General features: G+C 43.7%; 1 protein-coding gene across 1 annotated transcript in view; it reads right to left on the reverse strand.

Moving 5' to 3' along the window:
• RBP1 (retinol binding protein 1, cellular) overlaps positions 1-17,444 on the reverse strand; it is a 32,986-nt gene extending 15,542 nt beyond the window's left edge. Inside the window, 3 exon segments of the mRNA XM_006846618.1 lie at positions 16,545-16,723; positions 17,182-17,291; positions 17,293-17,444. Coding sequence (XP_006846681.1) covers positions 16,545-16,723; positions 17,182-17,291; positions 17,293-17,444 — 441 coding nt within the window.
• Between the last annotated feature and the right edge of the window lie 2,838 nt (positions 17,445-20,282).

Consider the following 20,282-nt stretch of genomic DNA (forward strand, 5'->3'; position numbering starts at 1 on the left):
TGGACTATATTCCCAGAAGTAGTTTCTCTGAGTCAAAAAGTAAGATGACTTTTTCTAACTCATTGAACATTGTCAGATGGAATTTTTTTTTTTTTTTTTCATTTTCTGCGTGCAGGCAGGGCCAGTTGTACTGTAAGACTGGCAAAGGTGGGGGTTTAGAGCCTGGTTTCTTTTCCATCTCTGCATTTCCACCAATTGTATTTGTACAGTTTCCCCCTAAAGTAATTCTATTCTGTCCTTGGACCCTTTGATCTCAGTTGGTTAGGAAAGAAGGAAGGGAAACAGTGAAAAGATAGTTAGAGAAAGAAGGGAAGGAATGGAGGGGAGAAGAGAGGAAGTGAGAATAGTAGAGAAAGGAAGTAGGAAGGAACTCATTGATACCCCGATGGAAGATTTGCATTTTTAAATGAAACACCTCTGTAAGAGTCTAGATACCAGATAAACATAAATGATGGCATTTCAGACAGCATGAGAGCTGCCTGGGGCTCCTCTTCGGAGGACAAGAGGAGACAAGGAGGCTGAACTCTAGTACAATTCAACTTATATAACACAGCTACAAAGTTCAAAGATGGTTCCCAGGGAGGGACTGGCTATTGTGAATCAGGCACACTCTTTCCTTTCAGGGAGTTGTCAATCAACCTCAAGTCAACAATTCAAGTAATTACCCAGCCATGTGAGATATTGGCAATAAGACCTGGGGTATAGGCTCTCTTCTAGAGGATCATGGGAGCACGTGGTTCAGAGAAGGGCATAAACTCCCTAAACCCAATTTTATCTTCCAAAAAATGAGCACTAACAGCAATCATCTATTCTAAACCTCAGGACCCCTTGTGGGCATGGGAACTTCTGCCCACCCCCTCCTCTTGTGGTCCCAGGTCCTGTGGGATAGAGGGACTGGATGGTGGCGCCTAGAAACAGTATGTAGGATGGTTAGATCGGCAATATGGAGGCTTTCACACTGAGCTCACTTCAGGAAGGGGCTTTCAGCCACTGTTCAGACCCTTCCATTTAGAACTTTTGGAGGGGAGTGCAAAGCTGAAGGGAAAATCCTGAACTATCCCCAACACTTGTGGGTTTTCCCTTCCAGCCAGTGTGCAAGCCTCCCATGCTGGGCCCACCTTGGATGTCTGGTTGACTGTGGAGGCCCAGCTCCAGGCATCATGCAGCACTGCCCCTCCCACCCTGGTACAGATTCCTAGGTTAGTCAGAAACAAAACAGCCCAACCACAACAGACCTTCACAATTTAGTCAAATCACACTTCACTTTCCAGGCACTGTGGGAACCGCTTAGAAGATATGTAGCACATTGAACTTTTCTAAAGTACATTTTTGAGAACTTTGCCACACCCCCATCAAGATGAGGGGTCTGTGTCTTCTCCCTTGAACATGTGTGGGTCTTTCTGACTGCTACAACCAATAAAGTATGGCAGGAATGTTGTAGGACGTCAGAGGCTACATGATTATTGTTAGTGCCATGAAGTTGGATGTGACTCAAAGCATATAGAGGTTTCTGAAGAGCAGCTAGTGAGTTTGAACTGCCTATCTTGTGGTTAGCAGTCCAATGCTCATCCTAAAGTACCACACCATGACTCCCAGAGGCTAGGTAGATCATAAAAATGTCATATATTAGTACTTTCCCATTGCTCTCTGGATACTCTCCTTCTTGGAACCTAGATGTCATGTTGTAAGGAAGCCCAAGGACCGTGGCATGGGCCAGTGCATCTTGGTATACTTTCTCAGTAGTTATATCAAAAGGATAGTCACTAAACCAATGGAATTAACATCACCTGGGAACTTGTTAGAGAAACAAATTCTCAGGATCCACCCCTAGAGCAAACAAATCAGAATTCTGGAGTAGGGCACATTCAAGTTTGAGAACTACTGCTCAATTTATATGGTCTTAACCCACGATCTCTGCACCGTGAATGTTGTAGGATGTTTTCAGATACAAGTAACAGGACCCAACTCAAATAGCTTAAGTGGGGAAACAGAAAGGTATGTATTGGCTTAAGTCTTGGAATGGAATTAATGTCAGGAATTCCAGTGGTCCTCCAAATGTCTGTATCTCTCTCTCATTTCTACTTCTTTGTTGAACTCATCTCATATTTTCCTTCTATGGGATTTCTCCATGCAACAATGGAAGGTTGGGCAGAAGGTTTGCTCTAATTCATCTTTGAGGAAAGACAACTCATGTCTCTCGCTCAGGGGCCCTAAATAAAATTCAGGAAATGCTGTAATTGATCCAGCTTGGGTCTCATGTGCAGGCCTTGGGACACTGAACATCCTAGTATAGGCAAAGAGAGTCTACCAGAATGCACAAAGTAAGAAGGGGTGATTTCTAACAAAAAGGGGGTGCTGATAGTGTGTAACTGTAGGATCAGCACTGGACTGCTAACCGCAAGGCAAACCCACCAGCCAGCCGCTCCTCGGAAACCCTATACAGGGTTATTATGAGTCAGGACCACTCAACAGCACTTAACAACAACAACAACGCTGGAGAGAAAAGAATGTCAGAAACAACTATAACTCACCTAATAAACATGTGGCCATCATGAGTGATTACGCCTCACCCCTTATTCTTGGGTATCAGAAGGGGCCATGGATCCTTGAAGACATAAGTATTTTGGCTTCACAAAGCAAAGTCCCTTGCACTGTCCCTATTGTTGTTGTTAGGTGCCATTGAGTTGGTACCAAGTCATAGCAACCCTATGTACACCATAACAAAACACTGCCTGGTCCTGGGTCAACCTCGCAATTGTTGCCACACTTGAGCCCGCTGATGCTTCCACTTTGCCAATCCATCTCACTGGGCATCTTCCTTTCCTTCTCTGACCCTCCACCTTACCAAACATGATATCCTTCTCCACTGACTGGTTCCTAATGACAATATGTCCGAAGTATAAGAGACAAAATTTGGCCATCTTTGTCTCCAAGGAGCACTCTGGCATTTCTTCCAACACAGATCTGTTTATTCTTTTGGCAGCCCATGGCACTTTCAAAATTGTACTCCAACACTATAACTCAAAAACATCAGTTCTTTTACGGTCTTCCTTATTCACTCTGCAGCTTTTGCGCATGCACATGAGGTTATTGAAAATGCCATGGCTTGGGTCAGGCGCACCTGAATCCTCAAGCTGACATTTTTGCTCTTCAACACTTTAAAAAGGTCTTGTGCAACAGATTTGCCTAATGCAATACGTCATTTGATTTCTTGACTGCTGCTTTTATGAGTATTGATAGTTGATCCAAGAAGAATGAAGTCCTTGACAACTTCAATCTCTTCTCCATTGATAAGATGTTTATTGGTCCAGTGGTGAGGATTTTTTTTTTTTCTTTACATTGAGATGCAATCCATACGGAAGGTTGTGGTCTTTGATCGTCATCAGTATTTTAAGTCCTCTTCACTTTCAGCAAGCAAGGTTGTACCATCTGTATATGTTGTTGTTAAGTGCTGTCGAGTCGGTTCCGATCCATAGCGATCTTATACAGGGTTTCTGAGGCTGTAAATTTTTACAGGAGCAGAAAGCCTCATCTTTCTCCCACGGAGCAGCTGGTAGTTTCGAACTGGTGACCTTGTGGTTCGCAGCCCAATTCGTAACCACTACGCTACCAGAGCTCCTTATCATCTGTATATAGCAGGTTGTTAATCTTCCTCCAATCCTGATGCCACATTTTTCTTCATATAACCCAGCTTCTCAGATTATTTGCTCAGCATACAGGTTGATTAAAATGGTGAAAGAATACCACCCTGTCGCACACCTTTCTTAATTTTAAACCATTCAGTGTTATCATGGTTCCCAGCAATTGCCTTGTGAGACTGGCAGAGCAGTAACCATGACACCCATTTTATAGAAGGGGAAACAGAGGCAGTGTGTCTAATCATGAAAAGTCATTCTGCCAATTAGGTAAAAAAGGATTCTAAATTAGATGCTCAGGCTCCACACCGAGCATTCCTTCTATATGCCCCCATGCCTCTTAGCCACAATGTCTGCCTAATTTCCAGGTTTGGGTGAGGCTCACAATAAGGTATAGAGGTACCAGCCCTCAGCAGAGTTTCTGCTGGTAGACCTTGTGGTTGTTGTTAAGTCCTATCATAATGATACTGTATAGGGATTCCAAGGAGTGGCTAGTGGGTTTGAACTGCCAACCTTGTGGTTAGCAGTCCAGGGCTTATCCTACAGCACCACACTAGGACCTTGTGGTAGAGAGATTTATAAACAGACCAGTTAGAGTCCTTCTCTGCCAAGAGCCAGCTGCAGAACCCTGGGCTGAAAAAGACACTTCACCTCTCAGAGCCTCCAATTGGCTTCTGTAAAATGGGTACAGTAGGTAGAGAACAGCATTTGCTGTCGGGGGCAAAGGAGGAAAAAAAAATACAAGTACTTGGTGCAAACATGACAGTAAGGATTTCTTAAATGTTATTTTCCTTTGTTCCTGCCTGACACAAAACCAAACCAAATAAACAGTGTGAATTTCGAAAGCTGCTTTGTGAATTATATTTGGGTTACTTTAATTCTTTTTGTAATCCTCAAAAGCATGCTGCTGACACTGATTTCAAAGGTCGGGAGACTTTAACTAAGACATGAAAGAGACCTTGTGTTTCCATCCAGGAAAGGGTCCAGTCCAGAGCCAGGAAAGAACAGACTGATCACAGGTACCTAATGTGGGCAGGGCAATCCGCGGGAGGCTCCCAAACCCAAGACACGCTCAGCTCTTCGGTTCAGCGAGTTGAAGCTGCCATTGGCACTGTGTTTTTAGAAATAAGAACAAAGACATTTCTTCAGTGGGTCAAGAATAGGAACAGAAAGCTGGTAAGGGTGTAAACCAAAGTAAGCTTGGTGGATTTCACAGTTTACCATCTATAATTGGATGGATGAAAGGAAAAAATGGACGGAAAGAAACAGATAAAAGGTTGAAAAGTGAATTCAGAAAATCTTAAGTGCTGAACATGGAAAGATGCTCATGAAAAAAATCACTGAGTGGAAAAAAAAACAATGTGCAGAGGTGTGTGTAGTATGGATCCATTTCTCTTTTGTTTTCTTGGACTTGAGCAAGAGATATTGACCAATCAACTGGTCAATACACAGCTCATATATACAAGGAAGACTTCAGGACAGAAACTAACAGCCACCAAGTCTGGAGAGTGGGAATGAAGCCAAGTGGGGGGAGGGTCCTTGCCTTTTCACTCCACGGCTCCTTTGCTATTGGAATTCTTTCCCTTTTTTAAATAAAAACAAAGAAAGCAGTGGTGGGGTGAGAGCTGGAAGCAGAAGGCAGGCTCTGTGTAGGGGTCATCACAAGTTCAGAGCTGGATAGGAAAGGCGGGGCCTCAGCCAGGGGAGGAGCGCCAGACTCAGCAGTGAACAAAGCTGCCTCGTCCAGGAACAGCCAGAGCTGGTGTCCTCCGCGCAGTGACAAATAGTCCTTCTACCACCACCACGCAGAGCCAGGCTCATGACTGTGATTCCTGGTCTGGTCTGTCTTCTCCTCCAAAGGCTGCTCATGCTGGGGGGAGTTGAGAACCAGAACATTGCAAGGGAGCCTCTTACTCAGGAATGAGAAATGTGGTTTGAAGATGTAGAGTCCTTTTCTCAAGAGTCTCATCTTGCCAAAGTGCACATCTGTTACATCCAATAAAGGATCGTGGTCTCCACCTGGGCTCCGGATCGTGCATGTTAGTAGACAAAGGCGTGCAGGCAGCGGTGGATTAAAGTGCTCCTGAAATCGTAAACAGCTGTCTCTGCCAAAATGACCATCCTTGCAGCCCATGAGCAGACACAGAGTAGAGTGGAAGGGTGAGCTGTTTGGTCTACGGCTACACAGGCCTGATCCTTCCGCGGCTCAGCTTGGGGCACAAGTCAGAGCAATGTTAGGTGCGTCGGGGCATGGACGGCAGTGTCCACTGGGGTCAGACGATGGACTAACCTGGCCACTGGCACCTGGTCCTCTCTACCTCATTGACTCATTTCCCACCTTTTTACAGAGAGATGCTTCTCTTTTTCAAGGTAATGTTTCTCACACTGTAACTGCATCAGACTCACCTGGAGGGCTTATTGAAACAGACTGCTGGTCCCACTGCCAGAGTTGCTACTTCTGCAGGTTGGAATGCGGCTGGAGAATTTGTGTTTCTAACAAAAGCCCTGTGACATTGGGGTCTATCATGCTCTAAAGAAAGCCGCAGGGCAAACAATGAGTGACTATTTGATGGCAACTCCAGTAACAGGGAGGGGTGAGAGCTACAGACAATTGAAGAATGCTCCATCCAAGACAAGTAATTGCACACTGCTCTAGGGCTTGACATCATGTATGTATAAGCAAGTGTTCTGTATTTTAAGCAATCTTGATTAAAAAAAAATATGTATATACATCTATATCTACCTATATCTATATTTATCTGTATATATTGTTGTTGTTGCTAAGTGCCATTGTGAGTCGGGATCTGACTCCTAGCGACCCTGTCCTGGGTTTCCAAGGAGCACCTGGTCAGTTGGAACTGCCGGCCTTAACGGCCCAAACTGACATTGCAGTTTACCACATTAACCGGCAGCGCTGTTGTTGTTGTTAAGTGCCGTCTAGTCTGTTCCGACCCATAGCGACCCTGTACAGGGTTTCCGAGGGTGTAAATCCTTAGGGGAGTAGAAAGCCTCATCTTTCTCCCGCCACCGGCAGCGCTACTATATATATGTATGTATATAAACAGCCAGAGTATGGATTTTTCTATGAAATCTTCCATTCTGTGGCAATTACTAGCAATGTTTTTCGAAAATTTTCAAACATTGTGCAGGCCAAACAAAACACATCTGGTGGCCGAATTTCACCCTCTGGCTGCAGTTCCAGAGCACAGATAAGGTTCCCATGGAAAAGAGGTAGGGTGAGAGAGAGCTAGGAGCCAGGGAGCCTCTAGGCTTTGGGGACGGATTTCTGCCTTACCATACCTCTCCCAGCAGACAATTCTGCAAGGGCTCTGGCTGCAAGGTCCACTAAACAGCTCTCCTCACTCTCATGTTTGTCAGCCACACTCTGGCGGCCAGCCATACTCGAGTTTTGGCAGATTGTACCCCTCTGACCCTAAGCTAGGCTTTTTCTCACCTCTGGGGACACCCATAAGTGGTGGAGGGTCAGAGAAAAAGAAGACCCCCAGTGAGATGGATTGACACAGTGGCAGCAGCAATCAGGTCTGGTGTAACAACAATTGTGAGCTTGGTGCAGAACTGGGCAGGCAGAGCTTTGTTCTGTTGTACATTGGGTCGCTATGGATCAGTACAGACTGGATGGCAACCACCACCAACAACATGGAGATACCCAAGCATGATAGCTTTGTAGTATAAGCACTAGACTGTGAACCACAAGGTCAGTGATTTGAACCCACCAGCCACTCCATGGAAGAAAGATCAGGCTTTTTGCTCTTACAAAGATTTATAGCCTCTGACACTCTACACAGGGTCACTATGAGTCAAAACCAACTAGACAGTACTTAGCAACATGGGCCTTTGGGTATGTGATTCCCTGGAATGCTGTTATCTCTTCCCCACATACCCTAATTCTTACTTGTCCTCCTTCAGGGTGCCTTCTCTGACTACTACTCCTCTGCCTGCAGTTCCTCACTCTCAGCTCTGTGTTTCCATTACTGCCTGAAGATCTTGTTGTTCTTAAGTGCCGTCGAGTCGGTTCCGACCCATAGCGACCCTGTACAGGGTTTCCAAGGCTGTAAATCTTTACGGGAGCAGAAAGCCTCATCTTTCTCCCGAAGAACAGCTGGTAGTTTTGAACTGCTGACCTTGCAGTTTGCAGCCCGATTCATAACCACTGTGCTACCAGAGTGCCTTAAAATACACCAGCCTTTTTTGCTCCTTGGGCACTCCATGCCTTGCTGCCTCCATGCTGCAAGTTTGAGGCCAGGGCCTGGTATGAGTCAGGGCTACAGGAAATTTGTCAAATACTGTTCTCTTGACATTGTTCTTCCTCTCAGTCCCCCATCTATCCTTCAGTGTACAGCTGTAGATGACTTCCTATGGGAATCTTCTCTTGACCTCCCAGGCTGGAGTGGGGTTCCTCCCCTGCCACACATCCACACCACAATACACTCTCATTCACACTATGATTGGCAGCTCTGATCTTCCTTTCCCACTACACTGGACTCTGTGAGGGCAGTAGTATTGTGGGAGTTTTCTCAGTACCTCTATCCCTGGCATAGGGGCACAAATAACCTACCTAATAAAACCCCGAGACAGTTGTTATTGGTTCTGACTCATAACAGCCTCATGTTTGTCAGAATAGAACTGTATTCCATAAGACTTTCCAATGGCTGATTTATTTTTTAAGTAGATGCCAGACTTTTCTTCCAAGGCATTTCTGGGTGGACTTGAACCGACAGCCTTTTGGTTGGCAGCTGAGTGTGTGAATCATGTGCAACATAGAGGGACTCAAAGGTACAAGAGACTTCAAAACGTTTATGGGAAAATGGAATGCAAAGATAATGGCGTTTTCACATGAATTTTTTGAAACTGCCTTGCAGAGTATTAAAATCATCCAAACCACCACTACCAAATTGATTCTGACTCATAGGACAGAGCAGAACTGCCCCACAGGATTTCCGAAAGTGTAAATCTTTAGGGGGAGTAAAGAGTCTCACTTTTCTTCCAAGGAGCATCTGGTGGATTTGAACATCTAACTCTACTATTAGTAGCTGAAGGTTTAATCCACAGCACCACCCGGGCTCCCTCTCAGACAGTAAGCACTATGAGATGCTTGTTGAACTGGTAAAGGAATGAGACAATAGATGAATGAGACACTCGTACGATGCTGGGAAGTAGGCACTGGAATGGCGTTAACCCGACACAGACAGGCATCCTCCTTCCACTGCTCCTGGCTGTGTACAGATTTTTACCAACTTCTGAAATTGATCAACATACACTCAAGACGCATTAATAATTCCAGGTGATTAGAAGATCAACTGAGCATAGGCGGATGGATTTACTTCTGGGTTCAGTTCTGTTCCATTGATCACTGTGTTTTCAGTGGTACCAGTACCAAGCTGTTTTGATTACTGTGTTTGTGTAGTAGGTTTTGAGATCAGGAAGTGAGAGGCTTCCTATTCTGTTCTTTTTTAGTTATGCTTTGCTAATCTGGGATTTCTTTCCTTTCCACATGAAGTTGGTGATTAGTTTTCCCATCTCTTTAAAGAATGTTGTTGGAATCTGGATTGGGATTGCATTGTATTTATAGATAGAATAATATTATCTGCAGATAGACAGAGTTTTACTTCTTTTCCAATTTGGATGTCTTTGATTTCCCTTTCTTGTCTTATTATTCTGACTAAGACTTCCAGCACAATATTGAATAGGAGTGGTGATAAAGGGCAGCCTTGTTTGGTTCCTGTTCACAAGGTAAATGATAATTAGTTTTTTTCCACTGTGAGTAATGGTGGCTGTTGGTTTTGTATGTTGTTATCATGTGTCGTCGAGTCTGTCCCAACTCATAGTGACCCTGTATAGAGTTTTCAAGGAGCGGCTGGTGATTTTGAACCACTGACCTTATGGTCCAACCCTTAATTATGTTGAGAAATTTCCCTTCTATTCCTATTTTGTTGAGTGTTTCTATTATAAATGGGTGTTGGATTTTGTCAAATGCCTTTTCTGCATTGATTGATCTGATGATGTGATTCCCCCCCCCCTTTGTTTTACTTAAGTGGTGGATTACGTTGATGATTTTTCTAATATTGAGCAATCTCTGAATACATGCCATGAATCCCACTTGATCATGATGTATTCTTTTTTTTTTTTGAGATGTTATTAGATTCTATTGGCTAGGATTTTGTTGAGACTTTTTGCATCTACGTTCAAGAGGGATATTGGTCTCTGATTTTTTTTTAGTTGTGTCTTTGCTTGGTTTTGGTATCAGGGTTATGCTTGCTTCATTAAATGAATTTGTAACCTGTTCAACCTTTTCTATATTCTGAAATAATTTGAGTTGTATTGGTGTCAGCTCTTCTCTGAATATTTGGTAGATTCATCAGTAAAGTAATCTGGGCCTAGATTTTTTTGGGTAGTTTTTTAATGACTTGATCAATGTATTTTGTTATAGGTCTGTTCAAGTTTTCTACTTCAGTCTGTGTTAGTTTCTTTCCTGTCATTTTAATGATCTTTTGCTTCCTTCATAAATGGTGTCCTTGATGTCATTCCACAACTCATCTGGTCTTTAGTCAGTAGTGCCCAATGCATCAAATCTGGTCTTGAGATGGTCTCTAGCTTCAGTTGGATATACTCAAGGGTGTACTTTGGCTCTCGTGGACTTCAGTTTTCTTCAGTTTCAGCCAGAACTTACATATCAGCAATTGATGATCTGTTCCACAGTCAGCCGCTGGCTTTATTCTGATCATTCTGACTCATTATATTTAGCTTCTCTTGTCATTTTTTCCACAGATATAATAGCTTTTATTCCTGGGTATTCCATCCAGTAGTGTCTGCATATATGGTCACAATTTATGTTGTTGAAAAAAGGTATTTGCAATGAGTAAGTCAATGGTTTTGCAAAGCTCTATCATATAATCTCCATCATTTCTATAACCAAGAGAATATTTTCCAATGACTAATCCTTCTTAATTGTTTCCAACTTTTGCATTAAATGGGGAAGAGACATACACACAATTAGTGTTGGCAAAACTGGAAATTAATTTAAAAAAGAATGACATAACACCCATGTCTCAAACCATATACAAAACCAAACTCAACATGGACTAAAGACCTAAATGTCAAAACTGGAACTATAAAGATCATCAGTGAAAAAATTAGGTGCTCTGATTCAGTGTATAAATATACTATCAAACATAACTGCAAACACATAAGCAGCAGATGACTAAATAGATGACTGGGACTGCCTAAAAATTAGACACTTAAAGTACATCAACAGATTTCACAAAAGTGTAAAAAGAGAACCCACAGACTGGGGAAATTTTTTGGCAATGAAATATCAGACAAGGGATTACTGTCTAAAATTTGTAGAACATTTCAGCACCTCAATAAGAAGAAGACAAATAATCCAAATAAAAATTGGACAGAGGACATGAACAGACACTAGGTGAAGAAGACATTCTGATGGCCAACACACATACGAAGAAATGCTTGTGATCACTAGTCATAAGAGAAATGCAAATCAAAACAACAATGTGATATCATCTTACCCCAGCATTGATAGCAAAGTTTAAAAAAACCCCCCAAAAAAGCCAGAAAATAACAAGTGCTAGAAAAGCTGTGGAGTGTATGAGCCCCTCCTACACTGCTGGTAGGACTGTAAAATGGTGCAACCACTGTGGAAAATAGTATGGCACTTTCTCAGAAAGTAGGAAATAGAAATACTGTATAACCCAATAAACTCTCTACTTCATATATATCGTCAAGAAATAAGAGCCACAGCACTAATAGATATATGCAAGCCCATTTTCATTGTGGCATTATTCACAATAGGACAAAAAAGGACAGAATAGATGGCCATCAGCAGAGGAATGGTTGAACAAACTTTGATACATACACACAATAGGATATAGTATGCAATACTGAAGAATAATGGAGGAACTTAGAAGACATTGTAATGAATGAAGTTTGTCGATAGCAAAGGGACTGATATTGGAGTCCTGGTGTGATGCTGTAAGATAAGCACTGGACTGCTAACCATAAGGTTGGTGGTTCAAATCCACCAGCTGCTACTTGGAAATACTATACAGGGTTGCTATGAATTGGAACCAATTTAATGGTACTTACTAACAACAACTTCTATAAACAGTCAAGTAAAGGTATTTATTCTACAATAAACTTTCTCTGATGGTTACCAAGGATTGGAGATAAGAGAGAATTAGTCACTGGATAGAGTGTAGACAAGTGCTAACTTGGGCAACTGAAAAGAAAAGGAAGGAAAAGAGGAGAGGGAAGGGGGGAAACAGATTTCTTTCTTTTTTCTTTGTACCGGAATGGTGGTTATGAGTCGGTTCCAACTCATAGTGACCCTGTATAGGGTTTCCATGGCTGTTAGTCTTTACAGGAGCAGAAAGTTCCATCTTTCTCCTGAAAAATGGCTGGTAGGTTTGAACTGCTGATCTTTTAGTTAGCAGTCCAGTTCCTAATCCTCTATGCTACCAGGGCTCCTTGTACTGGAAAGGAAACAATATATATTTATTTTCTTATATAAAAAAAAGTAACAGCTTCTGTTTTGGTGGTGGTGTTAAGTGCCATTGAGTCGGTTCTGACTTACAGCAACCCTGTATAGGGCTTTTGAGGAGCAGCTGGTGGGTTTTAACTGCCGACCTTGTGGTCTGTAGTTCATTGCTGATCCACAGTGCCACACCATGACATGTTTAATACAGGACAGTCTGACCTCTTATTCCATCTTAAACATTTTATGTTCTCTGTTGACATGTCCTCTATAATGGAGAATAATGATAATAATAATAATGACAATGATAATGTAAAAATAAATAAAATGACAGGAAAGAAAGAAAAGATCAAGTGGATGTCAGAAGAGACTCTAAAACTTTCTCTTGAGCACAGAGTAAGTAGCCAAGGCAAATGAAAGAAATGATGGAGTAGAAGATCTGAGAAGATTTCAAAGGGCTGCTTTGCTTGAGAAGACAAAGTATTAGAATGAAAAGTGCAAACACCTGCAGTTAGAAAACCAAAATGAAAGAACACACTCAGCATTTTTCAAGTTGAAAGAACTGGAGAAAACATTCAAGCCTTGACTTGTAATAGTAAAGGATTCTATGGACAAAATATTTTAAAAAATATTTAAAATATTTTACCTTCAAAAGAAGGTAAAAGGAATGATCAGAATTACTGCACCAAAAAAAAATTTAGTCAACGTTTAACTATTTCAGAAGGTAGGATTTCATCTAGAACCAATGGTACTGAAGGAAGAAGTCTAAGCTTCACTAAATGCATTAGTGAAAACACCATATAACATGGAAGAACTTAGAAAACATTATGCTGAGTGAAGTTAGTCTATCGCAAAGGGACAGATATTGGAGCCCTTGTGTGAAGCTGTAAGATTAGCAAAGTACCAGGAATTGACAGATTTCCAATTGAGACGTTTCAACAAATAGCATGCTGAAAGCGTTCACTGGTCTATACCAAGAAATCTGGAAAATGGCTACTTGGACAGCTGATTGGAAGAGATTCATATTTGTGTCCATTCCAAAGAAAGACAATCCAACAGAATGCTAACATTAGTGAATAATATCATTAATAGCACACACTAGTAAAATTTTGCTGGAGATAATTCAATAATGAACTGCCAGAAATTCAAGCTGAGTTCAGAAGAGGATTGCTGATATCAGATGGATCTTGGCTGAAGGCAGAGAATACCAGAAAGGTGGTTGTTTTATTGACTATGAAAAGGCATTCAATTGTGTGGATCATAATAAATTATGAATAACAGTGAGAAGAAGAGGAATTCCAGAATACTTCCTTGTGCTCATGTGGAACCTGTACATAGACCAGGAGGTGATCGTTAAAACAGAAAACAGTAAAACAGTTAAAACAGTACTGCAGGGTTTAAAGTCAGGTAAGGTCTGCATCAGAGTTGTATACTTTCACAATACTTTTTCTGTCTGTATACTGAGCAAATAATGATAACCTGAACTATATGAAGAAGAACACAGCATCAGGATTGGAGGAAAGCTAATTAATAACTTGTGATAATGCAGATGCCACAAATTTGCTTGCTAAAAGCCAAAGGTCTTGAAACTCTTACTGATGAAGATCAAGACCACTGGATGTAAGGAAAACAAAAATCCTCATGACTGAACCAATAAGCAACATTATAGGATAGACAGAGAAAAGATTACAGTAGCCAAGGATTTCCTTTTACTTGGATCCACAATCAACACTCATGGAAGCAGTAGTCAAGAAATCAAATGACAGTGCATTGGGCATATCTGCTGCAAAACATATCTTTAAGTATGTCACCTGAGAACTGAGGTGTACCTGACCCAAGTCATGGTATTTTCAGTCACCTTATATGTATGAGAAAGCTGGACAAGGAATACAGAAGATGACAAAGAACTGATGTACTTGAACTGTGTTGTTGAAGAATGTTGAACATACTTTGTACTGCCTGAAAAAGGAACAATTCTGGCTTAGAAGAAGTATGACTGGTATGTTCCTTAGAAGGGAGAATAGTGAGACTTCATCTCATGTACTTTGGACATGTTATCAGGAGGGGCCAATCCCTGGAGAAGTACATGGTCAGTGAAACAGAGGAAGACCCTCAATGAGAAGGAGTGACACAGTGTCTGCAACAATGGGCTCCAATATAACCATGGTAAGGATGCTGCTGGAATGGGCTATGTTGTATTGTGTTGTACCTAGGGTTGTTAGGAGATAGAAGCAACTTTTCAAAGGCACTGAACAACAACAACCAAGTGTAATAGCAACAACACAACAGGGACTCTGGAGCTGGATGGACCCAATTCTAACTTCTCCTCCGCCACCTACTTAACTGACTCAGGGTTTCTTATCTATAAAATGGGGCTGGCGATGGTGGTGTGAGGAGTCCTGGTGTGGCGCAGAAGGATCAGTCCTTGATGTCTAAACACAAGGTCGATCGTTCAAACCCACCAGCTGATCTTAGGAAACTCTGTAGAGGGTTGCTGTAAGTCGGAATTGACTCCACGACATTTAACAACATGGTATTGAGAAGACTGAGATCATACAGAATTATCATGATAATACTTATCCTAACAAAATAGTACCTGACATGCAGTAAGCACGTAATGAGTATTACTTGGTATAATTACTAAGTAATAGATGTTTCAAGTGCTAATATAGATGGAAGAGGGAATGAAGAGTGAAGATAATTAGCCAACTACAAGTCAGCACATTCCAGAAGTTACACTAACCAAAATAAATAGAGATGTTTGATGTACTTTGTGAATACCCCAAGACTGAGCTGGGGACAAAGACTGTTCTTAGGGTGCCAAGTTCCATGCAGAAGGCCTAAGTGCAGATCTTGGTGGGCAGTGATCAGAAACGCACGGCCCAACCTCACAAAGACAGACCCCCTGAAGGCCTCGCCCACTGCTAGTCTCTCTAGCAAACTGAGGCCTTGAGTCTTTTAAATGTATAACCTGCGATTTCCCTAAAACAAAAGTGTTTTTTCCCACTGCTGGCCCCTCAGGGACACTCCTGCCACTCACCGTTTCCTCCATCATTCCAAACAGGAGACTCAGATACCAACTCCTGACTGCCTCGGGTTGAATAAACAAAGTCCTGGAGATGAGTCGTCCAGGCCTGGGGCTTATTCCCAGCCAGAGGCACTCCTTCAACCACAGGCCTAACAAACCTCACCCATCTTGTTTCTGAAAGTCTCCCTGCATAGGGAAGCCTGGCAGAGAGCAGGAGTGTGGGCTTCAAAGTCAAAAGGCCTAGGCTTCAAATTCCATCTCTAGCAAGTTTCCGCCCCCGTCTGCACATTAGTCATGGCACGATTTGCGGTTCCTAATCCTTCCGTAACTGGGCTGCTCTGTGAAGTAACTGGCATTGTGCAGGGCACACAGCAAACCCTTGGTAAATGGTGGGCAATGGGAAAGCGCACCATGGAGAAGCAACGTGGCTACTTGGGAAGCAAGCAATAGCTTGCTCTGGACTCAAGGCTATGAAGGGAGCCCAGGAGCTCTCAAAGTGACCCAGGAATGTTGAGCGAGGCCTGGGACTGACCTTCCGGAGTTTGTTGTGGCAAAGCTAATTGGGGTCTCCAGGTCACCAGTTTCACTTCCTTATGGGGAGCCTAGGATGGTCCTCCTCCCCCTTGTCCATGCAGCCTGGGCAAAGCAGCACTAACCTACTAAGTAGTGGACGCTGCAGCAGTTTAAAGGAAGCAGAGCTGGCAGTAGAAGATAGTGGGGCAGGGAGTGGCCAGGAGCCAAATCCCAGCTTTGGGAAGAGGAGGAGGCTAGATAGAGGGTCAGAGGATGTCAGGCAAAGAACCTAGTACCCCCAGCTCCCAGAGAGGCTCCACACCAGGCTGTATGGGAAGTTTACACTTCAAAGGGGTTCCCTATCTTCTTTCTTTCTTTCCTGCCTTCCTTCTAACCTTTCTCCACCAGCTGATAGAGCAGGCTGATAAGAAAACCCAGATTGCTACCAGACTTGATTGTTTTTCCAGCCTCTAACTCTTCCCAGCTCTGCTACTTAGCCAAGTTACTTCATCTCTTTGAGAATGTTTTCTCATCTGTAAAATGGGTGACTACTCATACCTCTTTCAAAAGTGGTTACAAGGTTTCAGTGAAGTCTTGAGTATAAGGAAAGTACCTAGGCCCAGTGTTTGGACACAGTGGAAACTCAATAAACCACAGCCTTCATAACTATTACCATCTGGTCTCCATAGAGGGGCTGCTTGCTAAGTAGGTTGGTGCTGCCTACCATAAGGGCAGGGGTGGGAAGATCCTGGACATTGTCAGCAGATACAGCCCTTGTCTCCCCACCAAATGAACGAACCCAGTCCTTGACCAGTGCCCACTAGGCAGGAGACACCAAGATGTGTCCGAGTGTCCTCACCATGCACTTGCGGTCATCTATGCCTGTCAGATCCTCTTCAAACTCCTTCCCGATATGGAAGTCCATGATGTAGTTCCTAAAAGTACTCAGCGTCCGGATGATCATATGATCGCCTTCCTGTTCGATCTCTTTGTCTGGCTTTAGCAAGTTGGCGATCTTGCGCAAGGCCACATTCACATCTGCAGGGGGTACCGAACAGAGAGGAGTAGAGGGTTGGCAAGGAAACCTCAGAGAAGTGTTCTCAAGGCAGTAGCAGCCCCAGGCACATGCTCTAATGGAACCTTGTTTGGGCTTTCCGATGGCTTTGCGCGTCTAGGCGCGCTGCCCGTCAGTGTTTTTATTTGCAGTGAAGTTTTCTGCCCGTACATAAACCCTTTTAAAAACAAAAACTAGCAAATCAAGTCCAGCTTTCCTAATGAAATTATCCTTGTCCAGGGCCAACTATCAAACATTTGCAGCCAATTAGCCTCAATAATCCCCTATCCTCCAATTCACAGGCTACAGGTCACCCTGAGCCATGGCCTCGGACGGCTTGCCGGGCGGGCTGAGAGACATCGAAGCGGGCTCCGGGGACTGTGGGGAGGGGGCCGAGCAGCTTCGGCAGGTGCCCAGGCGGGGTGTGGCAGGTAGCACTTACCGAGAGCGCGCAGGTACTCCTCGAAATTCTCGTTGGACAGCATCTTCCAGTACCCGGTGAAATTGACCGGCATTTCGGCTGGCGACTGGGGGCTGGACAGCCAAGGAGCAGGTGGGGTGGTTCTGAACTCTGCCCGGGCAGCTGCTACCGAAGTGAGCAGGGCGGTGGGCAGTCCGGAAATACGCACCCTCTGGGGACCCTGGGCTCTTGGGGGCGGCGACAGCTGGATTCTAAGCTCGCACAAAGCCCGCAGGAGGATCCATTGTAGCCTTCGCTCCTCCCCGCTTAATAGGGCGGGGGCGGGGACAGGGGCGGTGGGTGGCGGAGGGCCAGGTTTGCCTTGGCCCACAGCCACTTCCATCCATCTAGACCTTAAGTTTGCGCCCCTATAAAGGAAGAGAAAAGGGGTGATTTATTGGCTCCAACGCTTCGATTTTTGCGGCATTCCTTCAAACGCCGTGAGTTTCTCGCGTTCGGTGGCCAGTGTTGGGCAACAGCCTCCTCAGATTTCCGGGAGTAATTACTGAGAGGGGTCATTTACTGGCCTTTGTCAACAGCCTCCCCCGGCAGGTGGGCTGCCAGAGTTGGGAAAGCTCCGCATCAAAAACTCTGGATAAGAAAAGTGGGACAGTCACCACTTAGCCCTCATGGAAGGTAGAGCTGGTGTGATTTGAAGACAGCTAGAAAAAGCCCTTCTAGTCTAGGGGCTGACTTGCATGCTTTTGTTCCCTAATGCCAATTCTCCAACGTTCTGAATTCAACACCCCTTTCATTGTGGCTGGTTTCCCAAGAACCTAAGTAAAAATCTAATCCTTTGATAAAAGTCACCCCCAACTTCATCCCTGGATGAAGCAACTCCAGTGCAGTGATGTCACTAGTTCAAGGGTGCAGGGACTAAGGGACCTGGATGAGGCTGAAACCAGGCTGTCCTGGATAATTTGGGCCATATGAGGGTGGTGTAGGGGCAGGGGCGAAAGGGCTCATAGCTCTCTCACAGTCCCAGAGGTTTTGCCCCACTTTGCATCTGCATCTGTGTACATAGGCAACAGCACTTGCTTATTGCTACCTGCTGTGTCCTGGGGTATGGGGACACTGGGGGCTCAGTGTTAAAATGGCCACCTTCCATGTGGATGACGTGGGATCCATTCACCGCAGGCACAGTCTCCATTCATCAGTCCGTGGAGCCTTGCCTTTTAGCATCTTTCCATTTAGCCACAGCAGAGCTTCCAGGCTAAGTCAGACTAGGAAGACCGGCTGGCTATTGGACTACTGAAAATTAGCCAATGAAAACCCTATGGATCACAGCTGTCTAATCCCCAACAGGTATGTGGTTTCAATGAACAGTAATAACACCCTGGAGGAGAAGATCTGGCCCACTAGGGGGCCCAGCTGGGATAGCTCCATGTCTAGTTATAAAAAAAACAAGCAAAATCCGCCGCCATCAAATTGATTCTGACTTATGGAGACACTTGTATGGCAGAGTAGAATTGCTCCATAGGGTTTCTAAGGCTGTAAATCTGTACGGAAGCAAGCTGCTTCATCTTCCTCCCTCAAAGCAATGGTGGGTTCAAGCCACCAACCTTTTGGTTAGCAGCCTAGTGCTTAACCGCTGTGTTACCAGGGCTCCTACAGGCCCATATACAAGTCCACAAGTTGGGAAAGTGAATTCTGCTGTCCTGAGATCAGAGTGGGAATGGGTAGGAAAGGTTTCAGAGCCCATCTGATGTTCTAGGGTTGTACATGCGCAAATAGGCTTCCCACCAAATTAAGTTTCCTGTTCTATTTACTTTCATTGCTTTTTTAATTTTTAGTTGCTTTTACATAAGTAACTCACAAGGTTCAAACTTTTAAAAATACAGAAAAGCCCATAGTCAAAACCATTCTTCTCACCCTACCTCCAATCTCGTAGGTCTCTTCCCCAGAGGCACCCAGTACTACCTGTTCCTTGTCAAAACTTCCAGAGATCCTTTATGTGGTTCGCAAAGTGGGGTTCCCAGAATAGCAGTACAGTTATCCCCTGGGTACTTGTTAAAAATGCAGATTTTCAGGCTCAGCCCCGATGTACTAAATCTTTGGGAAGAAGGTCCAGCAACCTGTGTTTTAATAGGTAGAGCTCCAGGTCTCCAATTAGGAACCATTGCTTTATGCAAATGTCAGTCAAATACCAATACTGTTCATTATTACCCTTCCTTTCCCACCTAATAACAACACAGTACTCCACAGAATTCTGCAATTGGCTTTTTATTCACACAATATGAGGGTAAGTCCAGAAGTATTGCTATAAAATCACAGATACCTTTATTAATCAAAAACATCCAACTATGAAGCTATTTCTCAGCACAGCCTCTGTCTAGGTGTATGCACTTCTGAAGGTACTGTTTCCATCTCTCTAAGTCTTCCCCAAAGAATTCTATGCTCTTTGATTTATACCATGTCAAAACGGCAATTTAGCATCCTTCAGGGACTCATATTGATTGTGTGCCTTTGAAAGGTTCTTTAAGGTTTGGGAACAAAAAGTCTGAAGGGGCAAGATTTTGGACTATAGAGTGGGTGGGGTATGGTTTCCCACAGAAATTACTGTGAGAGCCCTTTCTACCTGGCAAGAAGGAGCAGGTACATTGTCTTGGTGGAAAAAAAAAAAAATCATTGAGGTATCTTTCCAGACCTTTTCCCCACCTTTGTTGACAAAGGCCAGTTTTAAATTTTCTTAAAAATGCTTTCTAATAAGTCCCCGTGAGTGTCTTGTGTCCTTCGAGAAAATCTATCCATATTACTGCATTGGAATCCACCAAAGCCTTCTGAATTGACCTACTGGCCTTGTGGATTAATCGGTCCAGTGGATTCCCGTGGAAGCTACTATTTTGATTGGAAACCAAAACAAGTGTGGAGCCCTAGTGTGGTACTGTTGGATAAACATTGGACTGCCAGTTTCAAGGATGGCAGTTCGAACCTATCTTGGAAACCTTGTACAAGGGTGCTATGAGTCAGAATTGGCTCGACAGCACAGAATAACAACAAGACAAGTGTATTGCTGAGAGAACTTGTCTGCAACCATCTACTGTTTACAGAGACATCTACTCTTAAAGATGGTTTCTTTGGAA

The sequence above is a fragment of the Chrysochloris asiatica genome, unplaced genomic scaffold (genome assembly GCF_000296735.1).
Source record: "Chrysochloris asiatica unplaced genomic scaffold, ChrAsi1.0 scaffold00028, whole genome shotgun sequence".
NCBI classification, from domain to species: Eukaryota; Metazoa; Chordata; class Mammalia; order Afrosoricida; family Chrysochloridae; genus Chrysochloris; species Chrysochloris asiatica.